The following is a 23,806-nucleotide window of genomic DNA, read 5'->3' on the forward strand; positions in this document are numbered from 1 at the left end:
TATACAATCAATTGAGAGCAACCTCACAAAACAAATCAAGGTGACACATGCGATGGTAAGCTTAAACAAGTTTTGCTATTATCTTGTCATTAGATTTATCATGTAAATGAGAATTCCAAAATGAAGAATAGAACGACGTGAAAAGATTTCAAACAAAATGACAGAGGATGTTTTGTCTCTCGTGTTTTTTACTTTCACCACTGAGAATCGTGTCTAAAGAATACAGTATGCCATTACAAAATAATTGTAGGTTCTCTCTCTCTCTCTCTCTCTCTCTCTCTCTCTCTCTCTCTCTTCTCTCTTCTCTCTCTCTCTCTCTCTCTCTCTCTCTGTGTGTTTACAAACACATACATCTGAGTAGGCCTATCGCACTTTACCACATGTGTATATATACATGTACACATATTTTTATACGTATACATACATTGTGTATAAATATTAAAAGCTCAATATAGAGACGACTGGAGATATGTAACCGAGGCCCTTTACGTCAATGGGCGTAGGATGAGATGATGATGATGATGAGTATATATATATATATATATATATATATATATATATATATATATATATATATATATATATATATATATATATAAAGTATATATATATATATATATATATATATATATATATATATATATATATATATATATATATAAAGTATATATATATATATATATATATATATATATATATATTATATATATATAATATATATATATATATATTATATACTGTATAAACCCTTCCCAAAACTGGTGTGACTTTCTATATCATCATTTTCACGTGTGTGTGTGTGTGGTGTGAGAGAGAGAGAGAGAGAGAGAGAGAGAGGAGAGAGGAGAGAGAGAGAGAGAGAGAGAGAGAGAGAGAGTTTTATTAATGTAGTAACGTAATTACCGCTAGCTTTGAACCTCCAATTAACAAAAAGTATTGCAATATAAAACACCAATAATAATAATAATAATAATAATCATCATCATCATCACCATTTAATCATACACTATACCAAAAAAAAAAAAAACCATGTCAACTACACATTATCCTTGACCTAATACGAAATTACTAAATTATTCCTTTGCCGAGTAATAACACACCGTCAAAACGATGTCCTGGGAACATTGTTAAATTTAGGGATGGCAGAACACGCCAGGAATTTGACCCAAAAAACCAACCTTTCCCTAATTCAATTATCGCCATGTATTGAGCAATAAAAATAAACTAATTGACGCTTCAATTACCTAAATTCAAACTATAAGAAATTTAAAAGCAAATCGGTAACAGTTTTGGTTAAAACATGATTGCGTTACTATCCCAAAATTGCCTCCCCGACTGTTTATTTTTATTTTTTTTTTTTGGGGGGGGGGGGCAGTTTTGGCGAGAAATAGAGCAGAACAAATGACAGTCGGAGATTCGAATGACGAAATCTGTGCGTGTCAGCATGACGCATCGCATCATTCATTCTGTTTACATCAATTCATTTGATTTTCCCTATCGGTCTATGAGATTTTCAGCTTTTAACCTCATCTAATTGTTAATTCTTGAAGTTCATTTCTCTTAAATTGCAATTATAAGCTAGAAAATGTGTCAAAGCTTCACCTATTTTAATTATGCATCACTTCTCAAAGCTTATTTCCTTTCCTCACTGTGCTATTTTTCCTTGTTGGAGCCATTAGGCTTAGGACATCGGGCTTTTCCAACTAGGGTTGTAGCTTAGCTAACAACAACAACAGCAACAATAATAATAATAATAATAATAATTTCCATAGCCTATTCTCTGCAATCTGAATGACCATGGCAAAGACCACAGTTATACAGTACCAAAGGTTATCGAAAGTGGCTGTGGAATTTTAAAATGAACATTTTAAGAACTTTCTTCTATAGGTGACATTATAAAATATTTGTTCCTACGCAATATCAACCTTATAATTATCAAAATAGTTAAGTACTGTAGGCATATGAGGTACAAACCATCTCTGCGTCTACTTCTAGAATCTTTGTTTTGGTCCAATTCAATTGCATAGGACCATAGCCTACAACGTCTAAGATACCACTGTCTGTTACGCCTACACACGTTTCCATGGGACCGTTATATGAAAAGCCAAAATACTATAGCTTTAAGTCAAATGCATGTTTTCTACACCTTCAGTGCGCCATGCAAGGCTTACTGTGAACACACCAAGTACTAAGATCCCACTAGACATCCGAAAGACTCAAGATATTAAGGCTTTCAAGAGGAAACAAGACTTTCCTATTTTCTAAATGCTTCGATAATGTGGTTTTGACAGTAAACGAGCAATATGCGGTGTGGAAATGCCTATAATAATATTACTGTGAAAGTCCCATAGAGAAGCCCTTAAAAAGTATAAAGTAAAAAAATAACAGCTTTGCTTTATCTACGGTAGGAAATACACGAATAAATAATCTAACGAACTGCAGTAGTACTACTGTAGCAGTCACTGCAAATGTCAACTGTGATTAATGGGGCAATGACTCAGATGTTATGGGCATAGGGACGGAATGGTCACTAAATCCATATCCATTAAGCAATGGCTCCCCTTTGTTAGAAGCCATAGGGGAACTCTGGAAAGAGGGGTTGAAATGGATGAATCTAACGGACAGCTGTTATCAAGTAGAATAATAACAAATAATTATGATAGAGAATGCTTTCAAGTCTCCCAGATAGAAAATATTTAGACCTAGTCCATGTTTTGTTTACATGACAGAAACGATAAGACTGATGAGTTTGCTTTAAAAAAATACCATGACCACATAATATAATATCCTTTATGAAATAACAATAATATAACGTCCTTTATGAAATAACAAGGTCACTGGAGAGAGAGAGAGAGAGAGAGAGAGAGAGAGAGAGAGAGAGAGAGAGAGAGAGAGAGAGAGAGAGAGGTCACGTGACTTCCTGAGACTGTTTTAACGAGATCGATTTGGCACGGGTGAGAGAGAGAGAGAGAGAGAGAGAGAGAGAGAGAGAGAGAGAGAGAGAGAGAGAGAGAGAGAGAGAGAGAGCGTAGGAGGTGAGTCTGTCATCGTGTGGTGATGACAGACGATAATATCATTCAGACTGAGTCAAGGTCAGAATGTTAAGAAAAATAATTTGCAAATAATAAAATTCTTGACATTTATAAATTGTAAAACACGATTTCGAAATTTCCTTTCCGTATTTGTGTAATAAGAAGGAGTGAATTATAACTATGTATCACAAGGTTAAAGGCAATTTACTGTATGTACTTATTTATTGCCTTCCAAGTTAAATTAAAGGCTAGAATCACACTTTAGAATTCTCTCTCTCTCTCTCTCTCTCTCTCTCTCTCTCTCTCTCTCTCTCTCTCTCTCACTCTCACACACACACACACACACACAATATATATATATATATATATATATATATATATATATATATATATATATATATATATATATATATATATATATATATATATATATATAACCACAATTTTCAAACCCTTAAAAATGTAGTAAAATCTCCTCAACTATCTGGGAGATTCAGCTTTAAGGCCTATAAAGGCCTAAAGAATGTCGCCAGGCCGGGGACTACAGACAAGCTAACCAGAGGCCTAACGCCGAAGGCTGTACATCTGGAGGCTTCAAGAAGGGATTTGCCTAGCAAGATTTAAATATGTTTCAGCAATTTATAAAATAATTATAAATATCGAGATATATATTAGGTTAAGTCGGCTGTCACTTTAGTACCTATGACTAATGGCATGGACTGAACACATAAAATATGTTAAATTAAGCCTAAATTAAGTAAATTTTGACGAAGATATCACGTGAAGTGTTTAAATACGAGCTCTGTATATAGAAATGAGATGGCTATGACCTACCTTCTCAAATATAAGTCAAAAGTCGATTCAGCTGCCACAATGCGTAGTGTCGGCGACAGTAGGAAAATATAAAAGGTAATCGAATAAATTAAATGTCTACGACACTCAGATTCCCGGGTAGAATATGGTGCAGCCTTTCGGGGCAGTAGTGTCACACCTGGTATTTCTCGGTTAGATATTAAAAAACACACAAAATCCCTTGCGAATGCTTCTAGATGTTTGGCAAGGGGCGTTGCTTTGGTGTCGTCCCAGTGACGGTTTCACTTACTTCACGATCTTCCAGTGACTGATCTGCCCGTAGTGTTGCCATCGCTTTATTTTGTCTGGTGTCGAATATAGCCAATAATAACGCCAACACGTCTAGCAGAAATAGCCAACATTTTGCTTGAAAGTCTTTCAAATGACTTTGATTGAAAATATATGTACAGTTGTATTTCCTTAATGTTTGCATATTTCTTGGGAATGGAAATACCAATTCTTGCATTCATCAGAAAATTATTTGTGAATTTTTTAATGGAATCGTAATTTCTCTTCCTAAATAAAGTATAACGAACGATTCCTATTAACTCTAACATTTACTATCTCAACCTATTTCTGCTACCATGATCTAGAGCCGTTGAATGTATCTAGCTAGATTATACAAAAAAATACCACTTCATTTTAGTGGCTGCATATTCAATTTATGATGAAGCAAATTACATTGAATTTTGTATTTCAGAGGCAAAATACGCCAGTTAAACTCATGGTAGCTAAAATAGCAACACTGTTAAACATACGGCTGGCAAAGCAGACGACTACGATGAGGTATAGATACCAATGGTCAAGATAATAACGCATAATATAACAGGTATTTTTTCTTTACCACTGTTTATATTCTAACACATATGTTGATTCTACAGGTAATATTCTGTTTTCTTACATTTTACAGGTCTCTTTTGTCAATTTATCATAGTCTATTTGAAACAGTTGACTTGACATTAAGTAATAACTGGCAACTATACGATGCTTAGGTCCCAAAGACAACTTTCACCAAAATGATAAATTCGCGGTTTATTCCGCCTTCATAGCCAAAATATAGCCAAGATAGCCTAACAAAGTTTATCATTTTTAAATCATAAGCAAGTTCTGAAACAAGTTTCATTTTTAGGGTTCTATTAAGTTAGTGTGCTGGGAAAAGCTATTTGTGAGGTATATATATATATATATATATATATATATATATATATATATATATATATATATATATATATATATATATATATATATATATATATATATATATATATATATATATATATATATATATATATATATATATAATCAAAATAAATTATTTCAAGAGTAGTAACACTATTGAATTAGATCCTTAACATATAAACTATAAAAAAGTAAGAGGAAGAGAAATGAGATAAAACAGCATGCCTGAGTGTACCCCCAAGCAAGAGAACTCTAACCCAAGACAGTGGAGGACCATGGTACAGAGGTCATGTCACTACTCAAGACCGAAGAAAAGTCGTTTGATTTTGGAGTGCCCTTTTCCTAGAAAAGCTGCTTACCATAGCTAAAGAGTCTCTTCTACCCTTACCAAGAGGAAAGTGGCCACTGAACAACTACAGCGCAGCAGTTAACCCCTTGAGGGAAGAAGAATTGTTTGGTAATCTCAGTGTTGTCAGGTGTATGAAGATAAAGCATGCGGAAGAATAGGGCAGACTATTCGGTGTATGTGTAGGAAAATTGAGCCATAACCAGAGAGGGGGATCCAATGTAGTACTATCTAGCCAGTCAAGACCCCCATAAATCTCTAGCAGTGGTATCTCAACGGGTGACTGGTGCCCCGGCCACCAGATAATACTGGCAATGTTTTTTTTTACTATGATGATTAATGAATGGGCTATTCTGAAGCAATGGATGTTAAATGTAACTTCGAAATCATTTCAATAGTGTAATGATTCAAGTTCATCAAATTTGCTAGATTTCTATTCTAGCTGCACTGAATACATAATTTTGATTGGATCCAAGAATTTCATTCCAAACTGTTCTTTGTACATTTGTTAGCCCAAACCATTTAGTAGTATCACCAAAATGATTTCTAGCATATTTTACAATAATTTGACGTAGATCTAATAACTTTGTTAGATTTGTATTTTAGCTACACTGAATACACATTTTGATTGAATCTACTCATAAGCCTAAATTTTCTCACAGGTACTGACAGTAGGCCTATTCTGATTGAGAAAGGAAATGCTTGGAGATTATTTGAAGAGGGACTCTCTTCAAATAAGCTTTTCAGTGACTATGAACAGCTCACTGTGAAGGTCTAGAGCGTCAATGAAGTCCGGTATTTTCTCTTTCCTGTAAAGAGTCACATGTTTGCCTAGCATTCGGATAGCAGTAGATCGATCCCAGCCCGAAACTTAGAGTTTAAGTGGTTTACTGGGAAGGCCACTGCTGTGTTTACACCTTGTATCCGGGCTTGTAATCTTAGTCACACCAACTTCCACCATTTGAAAATGGTTCAAATTTTCTACGCATCAGTATGAAACCTTTGCTAATGAGTAGTGTTTCAACCATATCACGTTCACTCCACATAACCTTCAATCTAATAGTTTTGTAGAAATAAATGTGCGAAATGTAAAAAATTTATTCCCGAAAGCCAAGCAAGATGAAAAGTATGTAGATTTAGTTTAACGGTGTTAGCACACTACTCCGATGGATAATGCTACTTATTCACTGATAAATTCTTATAAACGGAAACTGCAATAGTAACACATCAATGATAACCCGTAGGTACATTTATCCAGGTGTTGATAATGATAAGATATGAGTTGCAAAATAAACAAAATCTTCTGTGAAATTATCACTACATACATTCCCGTATGTTACCAATACTTTTGCCTGTACAAGATGTTTGTACCCATAATGCTCATTCATGTAAATTGGAAGTTGTGAAAGTAATTAGCAAGGCACCAAACTACTATTTGTTAAGAATATATGAAAAAATGGAATTAATTTTCGAGGTAGTGCGGAACTTCGCTCCAGGCATGTTGACAAGACGGATGTCCAGTGTTGCCGGATGGGTTAGTCTAAAAATCCCAAAGCTCGCGATGAAAAATCCCCAAAACAACCCCCAAAAAATCCCCATTTTCCACAAATATATTTTCTTCTGATCATGTAGGCTTTGCTAATATAGAAATTACTCACTATAGTTCCCAAAAGTGTAAGCAAACAAATTGCAACAATATAAAGGCTCACTCATCTTCGTTTCTTCTTCATAGAAATTTGTACAGATTATCCCCTTCAGACACCTAAAATCTCCAAATCTAGGGATAAATCTCCATATATGGCAACACTGCGAATGTCCCTCAAAGTATCAATGAATTATGTGATTCAGATATACTGTATTCGACGCTCAGGTAGAGTTTTAAAGAAACCTGCCGTTTTGTGTGTGTGTGTGTTCTAAATGTTTACTATTTGTATGATTCGTTTCTTTAAAGTAAGGGAAATGTAAAATGTGTCTCATATTGCCTGGCCCTCCTTGGTCCTAGCTTCGGTGAAAAGAGGGCTTGGGCGCTGATCATACAATATATATGGTCAGTCTCTAGGGCACTGCCCTGCCTCTGCCATTCATGAGTGGCCTTTAAAACTTTAATAGTTACATGCTGAGAATACAGACAAGGAAAGTAATAATTAAACTGGTAAATCCCCTCCTATTTATTAACGATTTAATTTAAATTCTTCTTCTTTTTCTTCCTTCGATTCCAGTCAATGTTTTTCATAATATGAAATAGGAAGAGGAACTATTTCTTCTCTTTCTTTAATTAAAGAAAAAAAAACAAGGAAGAAACGGAAGCTCTAGCGTTGCCTTCGTTCAATATTCGAGGTTAAATGTACAATAAATTCATAAAAAAAAAAAACCAGTTGATCATTAATATATCTCAGATGGTCCTGACAGGTGGCTTTAGCGATTCACTCCTTCTTTACCAAACCACTTCCTTTTTTGGCCAAACAAATGCGCGTTTAAGTGCAAGGCTTGTGATAGTACATAGATATTCTATGGAGATAGTAATGTTAGATAGTACATATTATAAAATTGTATTAAATTTCCTTTTCTTAATCTCTCACAGAACTTTCGAGGTAGAATATAGATTAGCCTAAGGATTTAACAATTACTCGAGTGACTATCTCCATAGCACAACGAATTATTATTATTATTATTATTATTGTTATTATTATTATTATTATTATTATTATTATTATTATTATTATTATTAGCTAAGCTACAACCCTAGTTTAAAAAGCTTGATGCTATAAACTCAAGGGCTCCATCAGGGAAAAATAGCCCAGTGAGGCACAGAAACAAGGAAATAAATAAATGGTATAACAAGTAATGAAAAATCAAAATAAAATATTTTAAAAAAACATTATCTACATTAAAACTGATGATTCATATATAATTATGAAAAGACTTATGTCAGCCTGTTCAACATAAAAACATTTACTGCAACTTTGAACTTTTGGAGTTCTACTGATTCAACTACCCGATTAGGAAGATCATTCCACAACTTGGTCACAGCTGGAATAATAAGGGTTTTTCAATGGTTGAGTTGGTAAGACCAGTTAAAATGAATATACAAAAATATCTACACAAACACTTTTTCGATGATGATTTCAAAGGAGAACAGAATAAGAATTATTTGTAAAAGAATAACTTGATAAGAAACAGCACTCTTTCGTGGTTCCCGCCTTAAACGAGAAACCCTACTCCGATGAGGAGATCAGGTTACAGGTAAGCGGTAGCATTGCATTGTCCATAATTCAGATTTCGTTGTTGGTTGGTTGGCCCTTGGCTTGTTGCCCAGTAGGTCCGGATTCTCCGGAACTTACGGAACTTACGGAAGTACTGTAAGATGCCTTCGTTTGACTCAATCCTTGCACCAAATATGTGGCAGGAACTCCTAAATTGTAACCCCTTAGATAATTGGCATTCTTATTTCATCAAGGAATTCTCTCTCTCTCTCTCTCTCTCTCTCTCTCTCTCTCTCTCTCTCTCTCTCTCTCTCTCTCTCTCTCTCTCTCTCTCTCTCTCTCTTTTCAGTCAGTACAAAAAGTATTGTATAAGTTCACATTATTATTATTATTATTATTAGCCAAGCTACAACTCTAGTTTGAAAAGCAAGATGCTACAAGCCCAAGGGTTCCAATAGGGAAAAATAGCCCAGTGAGGAAAGGAAATAAGGAAATAAATAAATGATGAGAACAAGTTAACAATGAATTTTTCTAAAACAGTAACATCAAAACAGATATGTCCTCTATAAACTATTAACAACGTCAAAACAGATATGTCACATATAAACTGTAAAAAGACTCATGTCAGCCTGGTCAACAAAAAACATTTGCTGCAAGTTTAAACTTTTGAAGTTCTACTGATTCAACTACCCGATTACGAAGATCATTCCACAACTTGGTAACAGCTGGAATGAAACTTCTAGAACACTGTGTAGAATTGAGCCTCATGATGGAGAAGGACTGGCTATTAGAATTAACTGCCTGCCTAGTATTACGAACAGGAGAGAATTGTCCAGGGAGATCTGAATGTAAAGGTAACAGATCTCAACGAGGTGACCCCCATTGGGGTGGACCCTATGTTTAGATAGCCTAATCTCCCACTAAAATCTCTAGGCCTAACCCCGTGTCTGAGTTTGCCTCTGTATTTTCTCAACCCTTTTATTATATAGATGCAGTAATTTCAGTAAGAGAATTTCCTGACCTTCCAATGACTTCCGTTCACTTTGAGATCCATCTACGGAAGAAGTAAAACTAAAGAATGAAATAAGAATTATAACTCCGTAGCCTTCAATACTCCAATAATTGACTTCCTTGTTAACTAGGCAGTGACTGAAGGTCATTACTAGACCACCATCCCCCTCTCACAGTTGAACATTACCTAAGGTAAGGGGTTAACTTTACCTTGTCATAGCATAAGGTCACGTACTGACTTAAAGCCGACTTGATATTAACCAACTTGATAGTCCACCTGTAAAACCTTATTAGCTTACAATTTATATTCATTGAGAATGATTTGAAGAAAGATTGAAGGCATTGTCGGTTCCCATCCTGGTAAAGGCCCATTCACACTGAACCGTCACGTCACATCACGTCACGTCATGTCACCGTTCCGTCAACCGTGCTATGTATTCCCGCTATTCATCACGTCACGTCACCGTTCCGCCAACCATGCTATGTAGTCACGCTATTCATCACGTCACGTCACGTCACCGTTTTGCTATGTATTCATGCTATTCATCACGTCACATCACATCACGTCACGTCACGTCACGTCACCGTTTTGCTATGTATTCATGCTATTCATCACGTCACATCACATCACGTCACGTCACATCACCGTTTTGCTATGTATTCATGCTATTCATCACGTCACGTTACTGTTCCATCAACCGTGCTATGTATTCATGCTATCCATCTCGTCACGTTACTGTTCCGTCAATCATGCTATGTATTCAAGCTATTCATCACGTCACGTCGCTGTTCCATCAAAATTTTCTTCCGTGTAGATAAATGGACATGTTCACATTAAACGGTTTGTCACCGTCACAGCGCCATTACATCACGACACCGTCACGGCACAGATTCTTTCCAAGAATACTTTGACGTGACGTGACGTGACGAGACGGTGCAGTGTGAATCAGCCTTAAAATGAAGTGAAAACAAACTGAGAGGCCTGAGGAGAGTCTACCTAGCAAAACCATGTAGGAAAAAGGACAAGGATAATGTTATATATAAAAAATTAAATGCTCTGGCTATTCATGTAATTGTTCTCTGCATCATCCATTATCAATAGCAAATTTACATCTTTAGAATTGCCGTAGTTCAGGACTTCTGCAAAAATAAGTTTCCCTTTCTGAGCACGATTCACAAACATTAATTATGTATTTTCCCTTGATATTTGATTTTTGTTGAGCATGTTTCACTTATTTTTCATGTCTTAGATTACCTTACCCATATCCATCTGCTATTTTTCCCGACTGGAGCCCTTGGGCTTATAGCATCCTGCTTTCCCCACTAGGGTTTTAGCTTAGCAAGTAATAATAATAACTAGAACGTTCCATTTATTTTTCTAACATGTTGTTAGAATATCCAACTTAAGTCTGCTCTTGTGTCCATGTTACTCTTTTTTTCTGTCTCATACTGTTATGTGCATCATTATTCTTTCAATTGCTCTTTGAGTTGTAACTAGGTTATAATTCAAGGCTCCAAGCTTCTGATGCATATGTTAATACTGGTAGGACCATCTGATTAAATGCTTTTCTTTTTAGAAAAGCTCCCCGTCTCATGCTTATCCTTCTTATTCCGGTCTCATTAAGTGGAGAAATACTCTCAGACTGTCCTAAGTACCAAGAGCCCGTGTCTTACACAAGGTAAGGCAATCTATACAGACAGACTGTCCTAAGTACCAAGAGCCCGTGTCTTACACAAGGTAAGGCAATCTATACAGACAGACAGACTGTCCAAAGTACTTTTAGTTATTAGCAATCTCTAGATTATTTGTTGTCTCTACATTTCATTGAACACTATCCTAGTTTTATTCATATTCCTTTTCAGTTAGTGTTTCCTCAATTTTGGTCTAATTGCGTTTACGAATGTCTTGGGTTTTTAATTCGTTTATTGTTTTGGATAGTTCTGCTAATTCTATTTTATATCTTTTAGATTTTATCCTCGTTTTCAATCTTTTTATTATGTTTTTTTTTTATGCTTTCTAATATTTTTCCTTGATTTTGTTTAGGAACTTCACCATCGATTTCTTGTGATGATTCATATAAAAAAAAATAAATTTCTATTAATTTTTCTATACATGCTTCCATTTTCTCATGGGAGTACTTATTTTGTATTGGTAAACTCAACTCATCAAAATTTCTCTTACTTTACTTTGATGGCTGTTTTTCCATTCCTATACAGCAGGGGAACCCCACTCTCTACAGGACCTCCACTGTCGTTTTACCTTGTTTGTTCATATTATTTATCTTTTCAAGTCACATATTGTTCATTTACGGTTAAATCGTCACTGTCAAAAGACTCATGAAATAAGAAAGTCTTCAGTTTCCTCTTGAAAGCCTTAATGGCTTCAATCCTTAGAATGTTTCGTGGGAGCTTACTATATAGTCTCGGGGTCGCATATTTAAAGGATCTGGAGCCCAAAGTGGACACAAATCCAGGTTTCAACAATTTGAAGACATCTGTAACTATTCTCGTGTCGGCACGACCGGTTCTGATAACTTGGTGGGTTATTGTACATATTTTAAATTCAATTCTCGCTTTAATCGCCAGACAGTGTAAATCAATTAGTATAGGGGTGATCCATTCTCTAGGTGGGACACCTTTTATCAGTCTTGCTTAAAAATTAGTTTTTCTCTTTCTTTCCCTATAGAAAATTTTTACTTTCATTATTCTATATAGTAGCCTTATTTTAACTTGTTTAACACTGTCATATCTTTAACTAGATCAACTTTTTGCATGATAATAAAACTGTTTCGTTTTTCGTTTCTCCATTTGGGCTTCTCTAATTTTATTTTCTATGTTCCTTTCTATATAAAACAGAAACGTATTCATGGGGTTTAGACCATTGCAGGCTCCTAAAGTCTCTCCCCTAATCCCATTTACACACCAATCTTGCTAACATTATTAATCTTTACAGGTCGTGTGAGGCATTTTGTGGAACAGTTTACCGAACAAAAGTTTTTCTGACAGTCAAACTCCATTTAATATCGCTCTTACATCTCGATTACAATTTTGAAAATGTGCGAAATTTTAAGTTTTACTTTTTCTTATGGAGGGAATCCTTTTGAGGCATCTGACATCCCTTTGCAACAGTGCAACCTCGGCAGGTAGATTCCCTTTTTTTTTACCATGTTAAAGGAGCACAAATGTTTCTACTTTCAGATATCCGTGTTAAACTACTCTCGGCTGCTGACAGACGAACACCTCATTGATTATTTGAGAATCGTGATATTCTATAATTGTGAAAGTATATGAACATTATGCAAGTGGTCTTAGTAAAAAATGAAATAGATAATTTGTGTTCGAGAGAGAGCAGGTTACATAATAACAAACGGCTAAAATAAGCTTTTACATAACTGGCGTTCCTTTTCTTTCCGTTCATCCACTGACACGGACTTAGGCTTCTTATTCAATTTGGAATAGGTGATATTCTGCCATTTTTAAAAGTTTATAGACATTATACGTGGTTCAAGTAGGACAAAGAATATAAGTACCTAAAACCAATAAGATAGATTTCACACCGACTTGAAGATTTATTGTATTGCAAGTTTTTACCACTATAAATAGAAGCGCACTGGCTTCGTTCTCTATAAGATTTTATCTATCCCTATTTGAAGGGATTTGCAACTGATGATTGCTCGAGAAATGCCTTGATTGGCGTATGTGGCATTACATATAAACAATCATGATATATTTCTATTCGAAATATCTTGAATACAATTCAGCTGTGATGCTTAGATAAAACAAATTTCTGTAGTTAATTTCATTTCTTTCTTGTATCGTATTGAGGAATATAATCAAGTGAAAGTTTTAATTTGTTAAAAGTAATTTACATCAATAAATATGTCAAAGAATCAGGCTGGCAAGAAATAAGCTAATAGACAAATGACGTATAAATTAAAATTTCGATTTCAGATTCAATAATAGAATAACCTGCTAATGAGAACGACTCCATGGTAAATAGTAGCAGCTGATCATGGCCGCAATATCTTTACGAATCTCCCGGTCCAACATCAGAAGGCTTTGCCTCCGTCATGTCAGGACAACACATTCAATTGTAACTATATTATTGCTCCTAAAGACATTTACATTTTAGATTTAATGTTAAATATACGGTATATTAGTTCATAGTGTTAATTGAGTCGTATGTTGGCGGACTCTACCAGGCCACCTCTGTAGGCATATTCTTATGCTAAATTATGAAGACATATTCTGACTATTTTCTGCCATTAGCTGTACATTTTATGCTATTTCATGGTTCCTAGTTAGTTTTCAGGAAAGTTCTAACTTGTATAATGAATGTTTAGACATTGAACCTAAATTTTCACATCACCAACCGGTAAATTAGTATACCACAATATTCCTAATGAAGAAAATAAGAAGTTGCCCTGCTGCCATTTATAGGTACTTTTGGAGTCATTGCGTTTGGATAGAATGGATGGATGTAAAATTTCATAAGTTATTAATCAAAAACCACATTTTATAAGGAAAACAAGACCATCTATTTTCTTATTTCCTTTCTTCACTGGGCTATTTTTCCCTGTTGGAGCCCTTGAGCTTATAGCATCTTGCTTTTCCAACAAGGACTGTAGCTTAGCTAGTAATAATAATAGTAGTAATTAAGATCCCCACATAACCTGCCATAGCCGTATCCGGTAAAAATTAGTTACGGATGGAACAGCATTTTGAACAAAAATTTTTTTTTTTCCTCTAGTTGATAATGTGCTTTCACTGAATTTGACCATTTCAACTGGAAATGACCGGAAAACAAACTGAAAACACGGTAGACCGTCAAAGAACTAGGATACTTTTTTTAGAAATCTAATGGTTTTTGGTTTCCCGTGCGTGAGCAAAACGGAAAAAGAAAATCATCAAACTCCTATGCACTGGCAAGCACTACATACTGAGCTGCGCACGCTAACCCCATTGGTTATTATTTCTTAGATAATAAAATTTTTATTTGCAGTGGAAATAAGCGTCATTTTTGAAGAAAACGGACATTTTTATATAGGAAACACCTGACTTTTAGTATTAAAGCTTATTTTGTCCGTAATTATAATACAAACAGAACACCATCTGACTTAAGGATCCACAAACAACCTAATGTAGGAGCCATATCCTTACCTATTTACCTAATAGGCTGCAACCCTCTTAGACTGCTGTACCCTCATCTTACCCTAAGACTAAGTAGTAACCCTGTGTTTGCATCACTAATGGCAAGGTAACACTAGAGCATAATACAGTATAGGAAACGCGGAGCGCAACACCAAGGAAACACTGGTCAGATACGGGGTGAAAAATGCATGACCTCTTGAGAGGTCGGCCAGATTCGTACTGGCGATTATGCCTGGACTTGACCCGGGCCGGGTGAGTGTCTGGATTGTGGGTACTGCCAGATGACAGTTTGAGGGGGAGGGGGAAACCTAACGGAAAATTCTGGTCGGTACGGGAGCTAACACCCCATATCTCCTAAAGAAGTTCCTTGTAAGTATAGCTAGGAAAAATACAAATTACCTAAAAATTTTTTATGTTTCATAATCGTAAAACTAGCTTCATATCATCGTATTTAAGACCAAGATGAACATTTTCCCTATAAAGAAAATTGTTTTGACAAATAACAAGGAAGTTTACGCCTGACTCAACCAACTACATTGACCCAATATTTTGAGGTATTCTGATGGAAATAATTATGGAAACCCACATTTTTCAAAAAATTTTAGACCATTTAAGATTCCAAGTTATGACTGAAGAATCACATTTTAAAAGGGAAACAAACCCAAGAAAACCACCTAACCAAATGTATGAGCCTTATCTTTATCTACTCGCCTACCGGAGAGGGGGGGTTTATGCCCCCCGGCGACCCTGGTCTACCCTTGAACTGCTGTTTCCTTAGCTTACCCTAGGAGTAAATCTCAACCCTGAGTTAGCTTCCGAAACGGTCACTCATGAAGCTGGTTTTTTCAGGCATGTTTCCTAGTTTAACCCGTTCATAATACATGAAAAACATATTTTTAATGGTTAATGGCATCAAAACCGTTCAAAATACCAGTAAATACACCAGTAATGAGGGGTGTATGTATGACAGCGGCCACTTTTATGTATGATGATGGCAATGTATGTGGGATCCCAGGGGGCTGTTAACCCCCTCGATAGGTAAGTAGGTAAAAGACACGGCTTGTAGGGTAGGTTAGGTGGGGAAGTTTAAGTTAGGTGTTGTTCTAGTGTAGAGCTTTTGCAGAAAAGCATCTTACGAACGACTAGAAAAAGGGAAGAAAATTTCCATTTTCTATGCACATGAGAAGAACTGGCCATTGATATACAAAAGCTCCGCATTAACACTTCATATTTCCTTTTAAAGAGAAATAGTCACATGTTTTGGATGATGTTAATATGGATATCTTTCTTGAATATGATACAAGAAAGAACTGTTTTAAATGCATGACCTAGTTGGAAGAGGAGCTTGTATTAAAAGCGGTAGAGTTTTTATAGGAACTTTGGAGGTAAAAGATTTACCAAGAGAAAGGCACCTGACAAATAAAAAAGCTATGATTGGAGGTTGCAAATGGTTACCAAAAATAATGATACAGAAAATGGGAAATCAAAGTTTAGACAGACCCACAAGTCGGGAATTTTATGAACTGTTCTTTTAGTATCTTCTATCATGGCAACCAAAACAAAAACAGAAAAATAGTTATTTTTATTTAAGTAGATATCTAAGTTATTCTTAACCATTAAACTAGGTCATGGGGTTCAAACTATTGGTTTAGTAGGGTTATAATCAATTATGTTGGTAAAATTTGATGTACAAATATTGGACTATAGTAATTAAAACCAGTAAATGCACTAGTATGATGCAATATTTGTACTCAGAAAATACCTTATCTCTGATGTTCTGTTGCTCATTAATTTACTAGAAGTATTCTACTGTAAATATACTTTACAGTATGTTGGGACAATGTATGAATATTGCATTTGTAGTATGCTGATATATGAGCTGCATTGAACAATTACTGTATATTATTTTTATTGACAGGAACAGCAGAGTTCTACTGCAGATGTAGACTCGAAGCAATATGTATCCCCAAAGGCGTACAGAAACTATTCTACCTCAAGGCGATGGCTTTTGCCGTCATCTCTTCATGCCAAGACTTTTCACACAACTACAGCAGTTCAAAAGGTAGTGCCGTTTCTCCTTGCAGATATTGGGGAAGGCATCCAAGAAGTCATCATTAAAGAATGGTAAGTTTTAATTGTTCCGTAACTGGAATACAAACCACGCAATTTAATAGGGGTATTACTTTTGCCGTGGCTGAAATGACGAGCCATTAATTTTTAACAAGGGTTAACTACCCATACCGCTAGCCGAAAAAAAAGTGAGCTCAATCACAGGTGTGTGAAGGAGGGGGGGGGTTAGTAAGCTACCCTCCCCTATCCCCGCTAACTAGCAGTATGGGTAGTTGACCGTAGTTAAAAACTAATGACTCGTCATTTCAGCTATGCCGAAAGTAATAACCCTATTGAATAGCTAAGGATTCTATAGTTAGGAAAAATACAAATTATCTACGAATTTGTCATTTTGTTCAGGTTTATAGCATAAATTTACCATATACTCTTCTGTATTTCTTCTTTTAGTATAATCTTTTAAATTTCTTTTCATAAGTGAAATATGCCCCTTAAATTAGGACAGGATTTTTAATGTAAAGGCTCCCCACCTGTTAATATTCTTTACTTTTGGTTTGTTAGTGGACCTATTGTCCCCTTTCACAGGACTAGGTGTCTTCCAAATCCTTGAGCATGATCTGCTGATATGTGCCACACTTTGCATCTGTGTAGGAATGGGAAAGGTAAAGCTCAGTCCATAGTTGCACTTGTGTTAATATTTTCAAGTCATCAATTTCAGCAAGCTCACTTCTTAAATATAGCCTTAACCAGACTAGGTGCTTGTCCAGCTTGTTAGTGCTTACTGTCTTTTTAAAGTAATTATTGTAAGATTTTCTGGTTATATGCTATTACTGTATTGTATTAAATGAAGCTTTTACGTAATTTCATCCTCAGTTTTGGCGGGGTTATAATTATACTTGCATTTTTTAAAGTATGCCTCTGAATGGAATAGTTTAAGAATGTTTCTTGTGTTTGAAGCTTTTCTTCTGAATAGAGTAGGATAAAAGCTATCTAAGAAAAACAAGATATTCATGCATTTTTAATTTTGGTAAATGATATGCTGTACTGTAGACTTTTTCTTGTGATGCTGTGGATTCGATCTTTGTTCCTACACAGATACAAACTATTCCCTCATTACTATGGATATTTTTTTTGCAGCTTACTGGAAAACGACCCATAAACTTTTTACACAAAGTAAATATTTTCCCGATAATTAGCGGAGGGTAGACCAACCACCCTGCTCACACACTCCGCTAGACTATATATTCACGTTTGATCTTGGATCGGTAGAGTGCAGACATGCTGTCTCTCTTCCGTTAATCCTTACTAAAACTGGCTATAAACTGACTTTCTTTACCTTTTCAGGTGTAATTAGTTTTTGAAGACTTATCAAGATGCGGGTTTGTCCTGGCATTGAAGAGCAATTCTTTTGGGATTTCTGGTCCCTTGCCAAGGAACGGCTGTTAGAGGTGCTGAAGTTAGAGGAATAGTTATAGCACACATTGCCTCTCCAGAGGTTGCCCACAGCCTCTGTCCCCGAGCCTCTGGAGTGTCTCGTGTCCTTAGCAGAAGCATCCTCCGCAATTTCTTGCCAACCTATGAGGTTGCCAGTTGAGTCTCCTCAGAGTCCCAACCAGTCATGCAATCCCCCTGGGGTGAGCATGCGGGCTGACCACATGCTCAGCATACTGGGCGCACTCATTCAACTGAGCTTGTTCAGGGCTCTGAGTTCCTTTGGCAAGAGAAACGCACTCGTGCCGTTCCTCCACCCTATGAGGAAGGTCGTCCTTCTCACCAGTGAAAAAGGGCTTCCTCATTGAGTGGTCTGTCCATCGAGTTCCTCGTAAGCGAGGTTGGACTCGTCCATACCTCGCTCCAGCTCTTCAGAGGGTAGACGTTACCCGGGATTAGTCTGGGATGAATGGTAGAGTGACTTGCCTTTCCTCCTTCATCTTCCTCCCTCTTAGGTCTCCAGGGTTTTTCAACAACCTCATTCTAGTGGAGAAGCTTTCAGGAGGCTGGGGACCTGTCATTGACCTTTGCTACTTGAATCAGTTTATTGTTATTATTATTAATGCTAACTAAGCTATAACCCTAGTTGGAAAAGCAAGATGCTATAAGCCGAAGGGCTCCAACAGGGAAAAATAGCCCAGTGAGGATAGGAAATAAGAAAATAATGAACAAAATTATGAACAATTAAAATGAAAATATTTTATAAACAGTAAAAACATCAGAACTGATATTTCATATACTGTATAAACTATAAAAAGACTTATGTCAGCCTGTTCAACATGAAAACATTTGCTGCAACTTTGAACTTTTGAAGTTCTACCGATCCAACTACCAGATTAGGATGATCATTCCACAACTTGGTCACAGGTGGAATTAAACTTCTAAAATACTGTGTAATACTGAGCCTCGTGATGAAGAAGGCCTGACTATGAGAATTAACTGCATGTTAGTACTGTATTACGAACAGAATGGGACTGTCTGGGAAGATTTGAATGTAAAGGATGATCAGAATTATGAAAAATCTTAGGCAACATGCATAATGAACTAATTGAATAACAGTGTCAGAGATTAATATTTAGATCAGGAATAAGAAATTTAATAGACCATAAGTTCCTGTTGAACAAATTAAGATGAGAATCAGCAGCTGAAGACCAGACAGGAGAACAATACTCAAAACAGGGTTAGAATGAAAGAATTAAAACACTTCTTTAGAATAGATTGATCATTGAAAGACTTTCTCAGTAAGCCCATTTTTTGTGCAATTGAAGAAGACACCGACCTAATGTGTTTCTCAAAAGTAAATTTGCTATCAAGAATCACACCTAAAATTATAAAAGAATTATACAGAGTTAAAGAAACTTTATCAATGCTGAGATCTGGATGCTGAGGAGCCACTGTCATTGACCTACTTACAATCATAATTTGAGTTTTCTTAGGATTCAACTTCATGCCCTATAATTTGCACCATGCACTACTTTTAGCTAGATGTCTATTAAGGGATTCAGCAACCCCAGATCTACATTTAGGCAATTGAATTTATGCAAAGAGAGTAGCATCATCTACATACGCAACAAGCTTGTTTTCTAGGCCAAACCACGTCATGTATATATTGTATAGTATGAAAAGTAATGGGCTAAAAATGCTACCCTGAGGAACACTATATATCACTTTCCTATACTCACTTTGGTGCCCATCAACAACAACTCTTTGGGATCAATTACTTAAAAATTAAATAATAATGCTAAGAAACAACCTACCCACTCCCAACTGTTTGAGTTTGAAAAAAGAGCCTCATGATTAGCACAGTCAAAGGCAGCACTTAAAATAAGGCCAACCATATAAACTTCCTGACCACAGTCAAGGAATTTCTGTACAGCATTGGAGATTGTAAGAAAGGCATAACAAGCTTCAAGGTCTTTACGAAAGCCAAATTGCAAATTATACTCTAGAGACATCCTTATACTAGAGGAAGACTCTACTTGTAAATGACGAAGGTTTGTACCCATGCAAGAACAAAGGACAAATTTTTAAAACAATTTGTATTTTTCTTAGCTATATAAACCCGAGTCATTTATTTCAATGTTCCACCTCATCCAACTCCTCTCGTCTTTACCATGATAAGAATGAACAGCCTCAATGAGGCTGCAGCGCTTGTCTGCAGCATTGGCGAACAGCTTATAACCACACAGTTTTACCAGCAACCTAAGGATTCTTTCTTTCTTTTTGGTCATAATTGAACGTTTTAGGAGTAAACCCTTATAAATGACTTGGTTTGTAAAGTTGTAGTAATTTGTAGTGTTAATGTTACTGGTATCTACATTGATAGATGTGTATCAATTTGTATTTAATGCTTCAGCTGCCATACTTGTCTTATCCTGTTCCACCAAACCTCTTCTCTCCAGATCATCCTTCATCTTATCTCACCCTCTAATCCTCTGCCTCCCTTTCGATCTCCCCCCTCCCGTAACAGGTTCCACTCAAGCCTTCCTCGCTCCCTCCCCATCAGTTATCATTACATGAATATAATGAAATTATCAGTCTGCCCATCCCCAGAATGTATGCAGGTATAGGATGATGATTCATAATCTGCACGGGAATAAAATGAACCACCTAATAGTAACAAATTTCATACAATTAAACCATATACAGTACAGTGATACCTCTGGATACGAAAGTTTCTGCTTACGAAAAATTCAGGATACGAAAAGTGATTCGAAGATTTTTATGCCCCAGTATACGAATAAAATTTCAGGATACGAAAACCTTACGAGATCTCAACTCTTCGCCAAGAGTAATTTTAAAAAGCGCGCGTCGCCAGACTTTGAACTTGGGTTGACTAACTTACAGCCTCCCGCTCACCCATTGGTTATCTCCCAACTCAGATGCTAGCTGACGCCATAAGATCCTGCTTTCCTATTGGTCGGCAACTATCCCAGCTTGCTTACGCACGGGCGTTCATCTCTCTCTCTCTTTTCGTTCCGACCGCGGTATCGTTAACAGACATTGTGTGCTTTCGCTTGTTTGACGTAGTGTTAATATACAGTACATTCGTACGCCACGTGTTATCGTTATTAAACATTCGTTACTGTGCACTGTACTGTATTAGTGTTTATTATACATAGTACTGTATATAACGTACGTAGTGTATTATATTATGTATTACTGTAGCCATGGGTCCCAAGAATGTTGCCGAAGGAAAGAAGAAGAAGACGATGCTCTCGATGGAGACGAAACTTAAAATCGTAAAAAAGTACGAGTCTGGCATGCGTTTAAGTGCGATCGCCAAGGAGTATGGCCGGAATCCATCTACGATAGGCACCATCCTGAAGCAGAAGGCGGTCATCAAAGCAGTGGCACCTTCTAAGGGCGTCACTATTTTCTCCAATAAGAGAACCCACGTGCATGACGAGATGGAGAGGCTGCTTCTTGTGTGGATCAAAGACAAAGAGATCTCAGGAGACACCATCACTGAGACTACAATTTGCCATTTGTGCGTTCTCAAGCCGAAGAAGGGGGAGGAGAAGGAACATCCCAGCAGGACCCCCCAGAGTTCAAGGCTTCTCGGGGATGGTTCGAGAAATTCAAGAAAAGGACTGGCATTCATTCAGTGGTACGGCATGGGGAGGCAGCCAGCTCGGACACGAAGGCCGCCGAAGCCTTTGTTAAAACGTTCGACGAGTTGACTCTGCAGGAAGGCTACAGTTCGCAGCAAGTTTTCAATTGCGACGAAACTGGACTTTTTTGGAAGAAAATGCTCGTTGGACGTTCATCACGGCGGAGGAGAAGAGGCTACCCGGACATAAGCCTATGAAGGACAGGCGTACCCTTTCTTTTTGTGCAAACGCCAGTGGGGACTGCAAGATAAAGCCCCTGCTGGTGTACCATTCAGAAAATCCCCGAGCCTTCATAGCCCACAAAGTCATCAAGGAGAACCTTCCCGTGATGTGGAGGGCGAATGCTAAAGCCTGGGTAACGAGGCAACGTTTCATTGATTGGGTGAATGTCTGCTTCGGTCCGACTGTCCGAAAATATTTGGAAGAAAAGCGCCTCTCTATGAAATGTCTGCTGGTGTTGGACAGTGCTCCAGCTCACCCTCCTGGCCTCGAGGAATATCTTCTGGCCGAGTATTCCTTCATAAAGGTCCTATATCTACCGCCTAACACTACCCCTCTCCTCCAGCCCATGGACCAGCAAGTTATTTCAAATTTTAAAAAATTGTACACGAAGCATCTCTTCCAGAGATGTTTCCAAGTCACAGAGAGTACAAACCTCACTCTGCATGAATTCTGGAAAGATCACTTTAATATCGTGATATGACTCAAACTCATCGATATCGCTTGGCAGGAAGTTTCGAGGCGTACCCTGAACTCATCTTGGAGGAAGCTGTGGCCTGATGCTGTCTCTGCACGAGACTTCGAGGGGTTCGGGAAGCCTGGAGGCGAAGCCGAGATCGTTGACGATCCTGAACCCATTCAGCAGTCTGAGGTGGCTGACATCGTACATCTTGGTACGTCCATGGGGCTGGAAGTTAGCGCCGAGGATATACTGTAGATGAACTTATTGAGGAGCACCATGAGGAGTTGACGCCGGACGACCTGAAGGAGTTGGAGACGATGCAAGTGAGTGTTGTTCAAGAGCAGTTCTCTAGCGGTGATGAGGAGGATGTTACACCTTTGAAAACGGCAGACATTAAGGAAATTCTCGCATGTTTCCATAAAATGGCAGACTACGTCGAAAAGGAACATCCAGAAAAAGTTTATACCAACCGTGCGCTTCAACACTGCAATGACATTTGCCTAACGCATTTTAGAAATGTGTTGAAAAGTAGGCAGAAACAAGCTTCAATGGATAGTTTCTTATTAAAGAGGCCTGCAGTATTAGTAGGCCAAGACGAAGGTGAAAGTGAAGAAAAGAAACAGAAAAGAGGAAGTGATGAAGAATTAGAAGGTGAAAGTAAAGAAAAGAAACAGAAAAAAGAAAGTGATGAAGAAGTAGAAGAGATTTAGAAAATATGAAAAACGTAAAGATATAAAAAAGCAAAAAAAAATATTCAATTTTAAGTTTTATGTTACCGTTAAGTGTTAAAGTAATTTTTTCTTTCATTTTATAGTTTAAAATACGTAATGTTAAGTGTTAATTATTTCTGTCATTTTTTTATTTCGTAAAGTTTAAGTGTTAATGTGTTAAGTGTGTAAATTACTGTACGTAGTCTGTCACTTGTTACGTTTTCTGCCTTATGCCATCCTCCTCTGCCGCGACTTCGCTATCGGACATCGTCTCAATCAAAAGGTAAGTTTCAACTTTTTTGTTACACTAATTAACTGTAACCTTTTTTTTTCCAGGGTATCGATCCTTAATTTAGGTGTACGTACAGGTAACAATACACCTTCACTGATCCAAATGCTTTACATACAGTACCGTAACTTTTATACAGTAGTAAAGAAAACGGACCGTTTCTTAGGGCTTGGGGGGGA

The 23,806-nt window shown here is 36.9% G+C and overlaps 2 protein-coding genes across 2 annotated transcripts in view; one reads left to right on the forward strand and one right to left on the reverse strand.

Annotated features, from left to right (window-relative positions):
- LOC137653542 (methionine-R-sulfoxide reductase B1-like) overlaps window positions 1-4,149 on the reverse strand; it is a 57,703-nt gene extending 53,554 nt beyond the window's left edge. The window contains exon 1 of the mRNA XM_068387021.1: window positions 3,867-4,149. The gene's annotated coding sequence lies outside the window, so the exon portion shown is untranslated. The remainder of the gene's footprint in view (window positions 1-3,866) is intronic.
- A 9,468-nt stretch (window positions 4,150-13,617) lies between these two features.
- LOC137653543 (lipoamide acyltransferase component of branched-chain alpha-keto acid dehydrogenase complex, mitochondrial-like) overlaps window positions 13,618-23,806 on the forward strand; it is a 36,619-nt gene continuing 26,430 nt past the window's right edge. Inside the window, exons 1-2 of the mRNA XM_068387024.1 lie at window positions 13,618-13,716; window positions 16,693-16,898. Of these exons, the coding sequence (XP_068243125.1) occupies window positions 13,636-13,716; window positions 16,693-16,898 (287 nt within the window). The 5' untranslated portion in view covers window positions 13,618-13,635. The remainder of the gene's footprint in view (window positions 13,717-16,692; window positions 16,899-23,806) is intronic.

This window comes from Palaemon carinicauda, chromosome 14, assembly GCF_036898095.1.
Source record: "Palaemon carinicauda isolate YSFRI2023 chromosome 14, ASM3689809v2, whole genome shotgun sequence".
NCBI classification, from domain to species: Eukaryota; Metazoa; Arthropoda; class Malacostraca; order Decapoda; family Palaemonidae; genus Palaemon; species Palaemon carinicauda.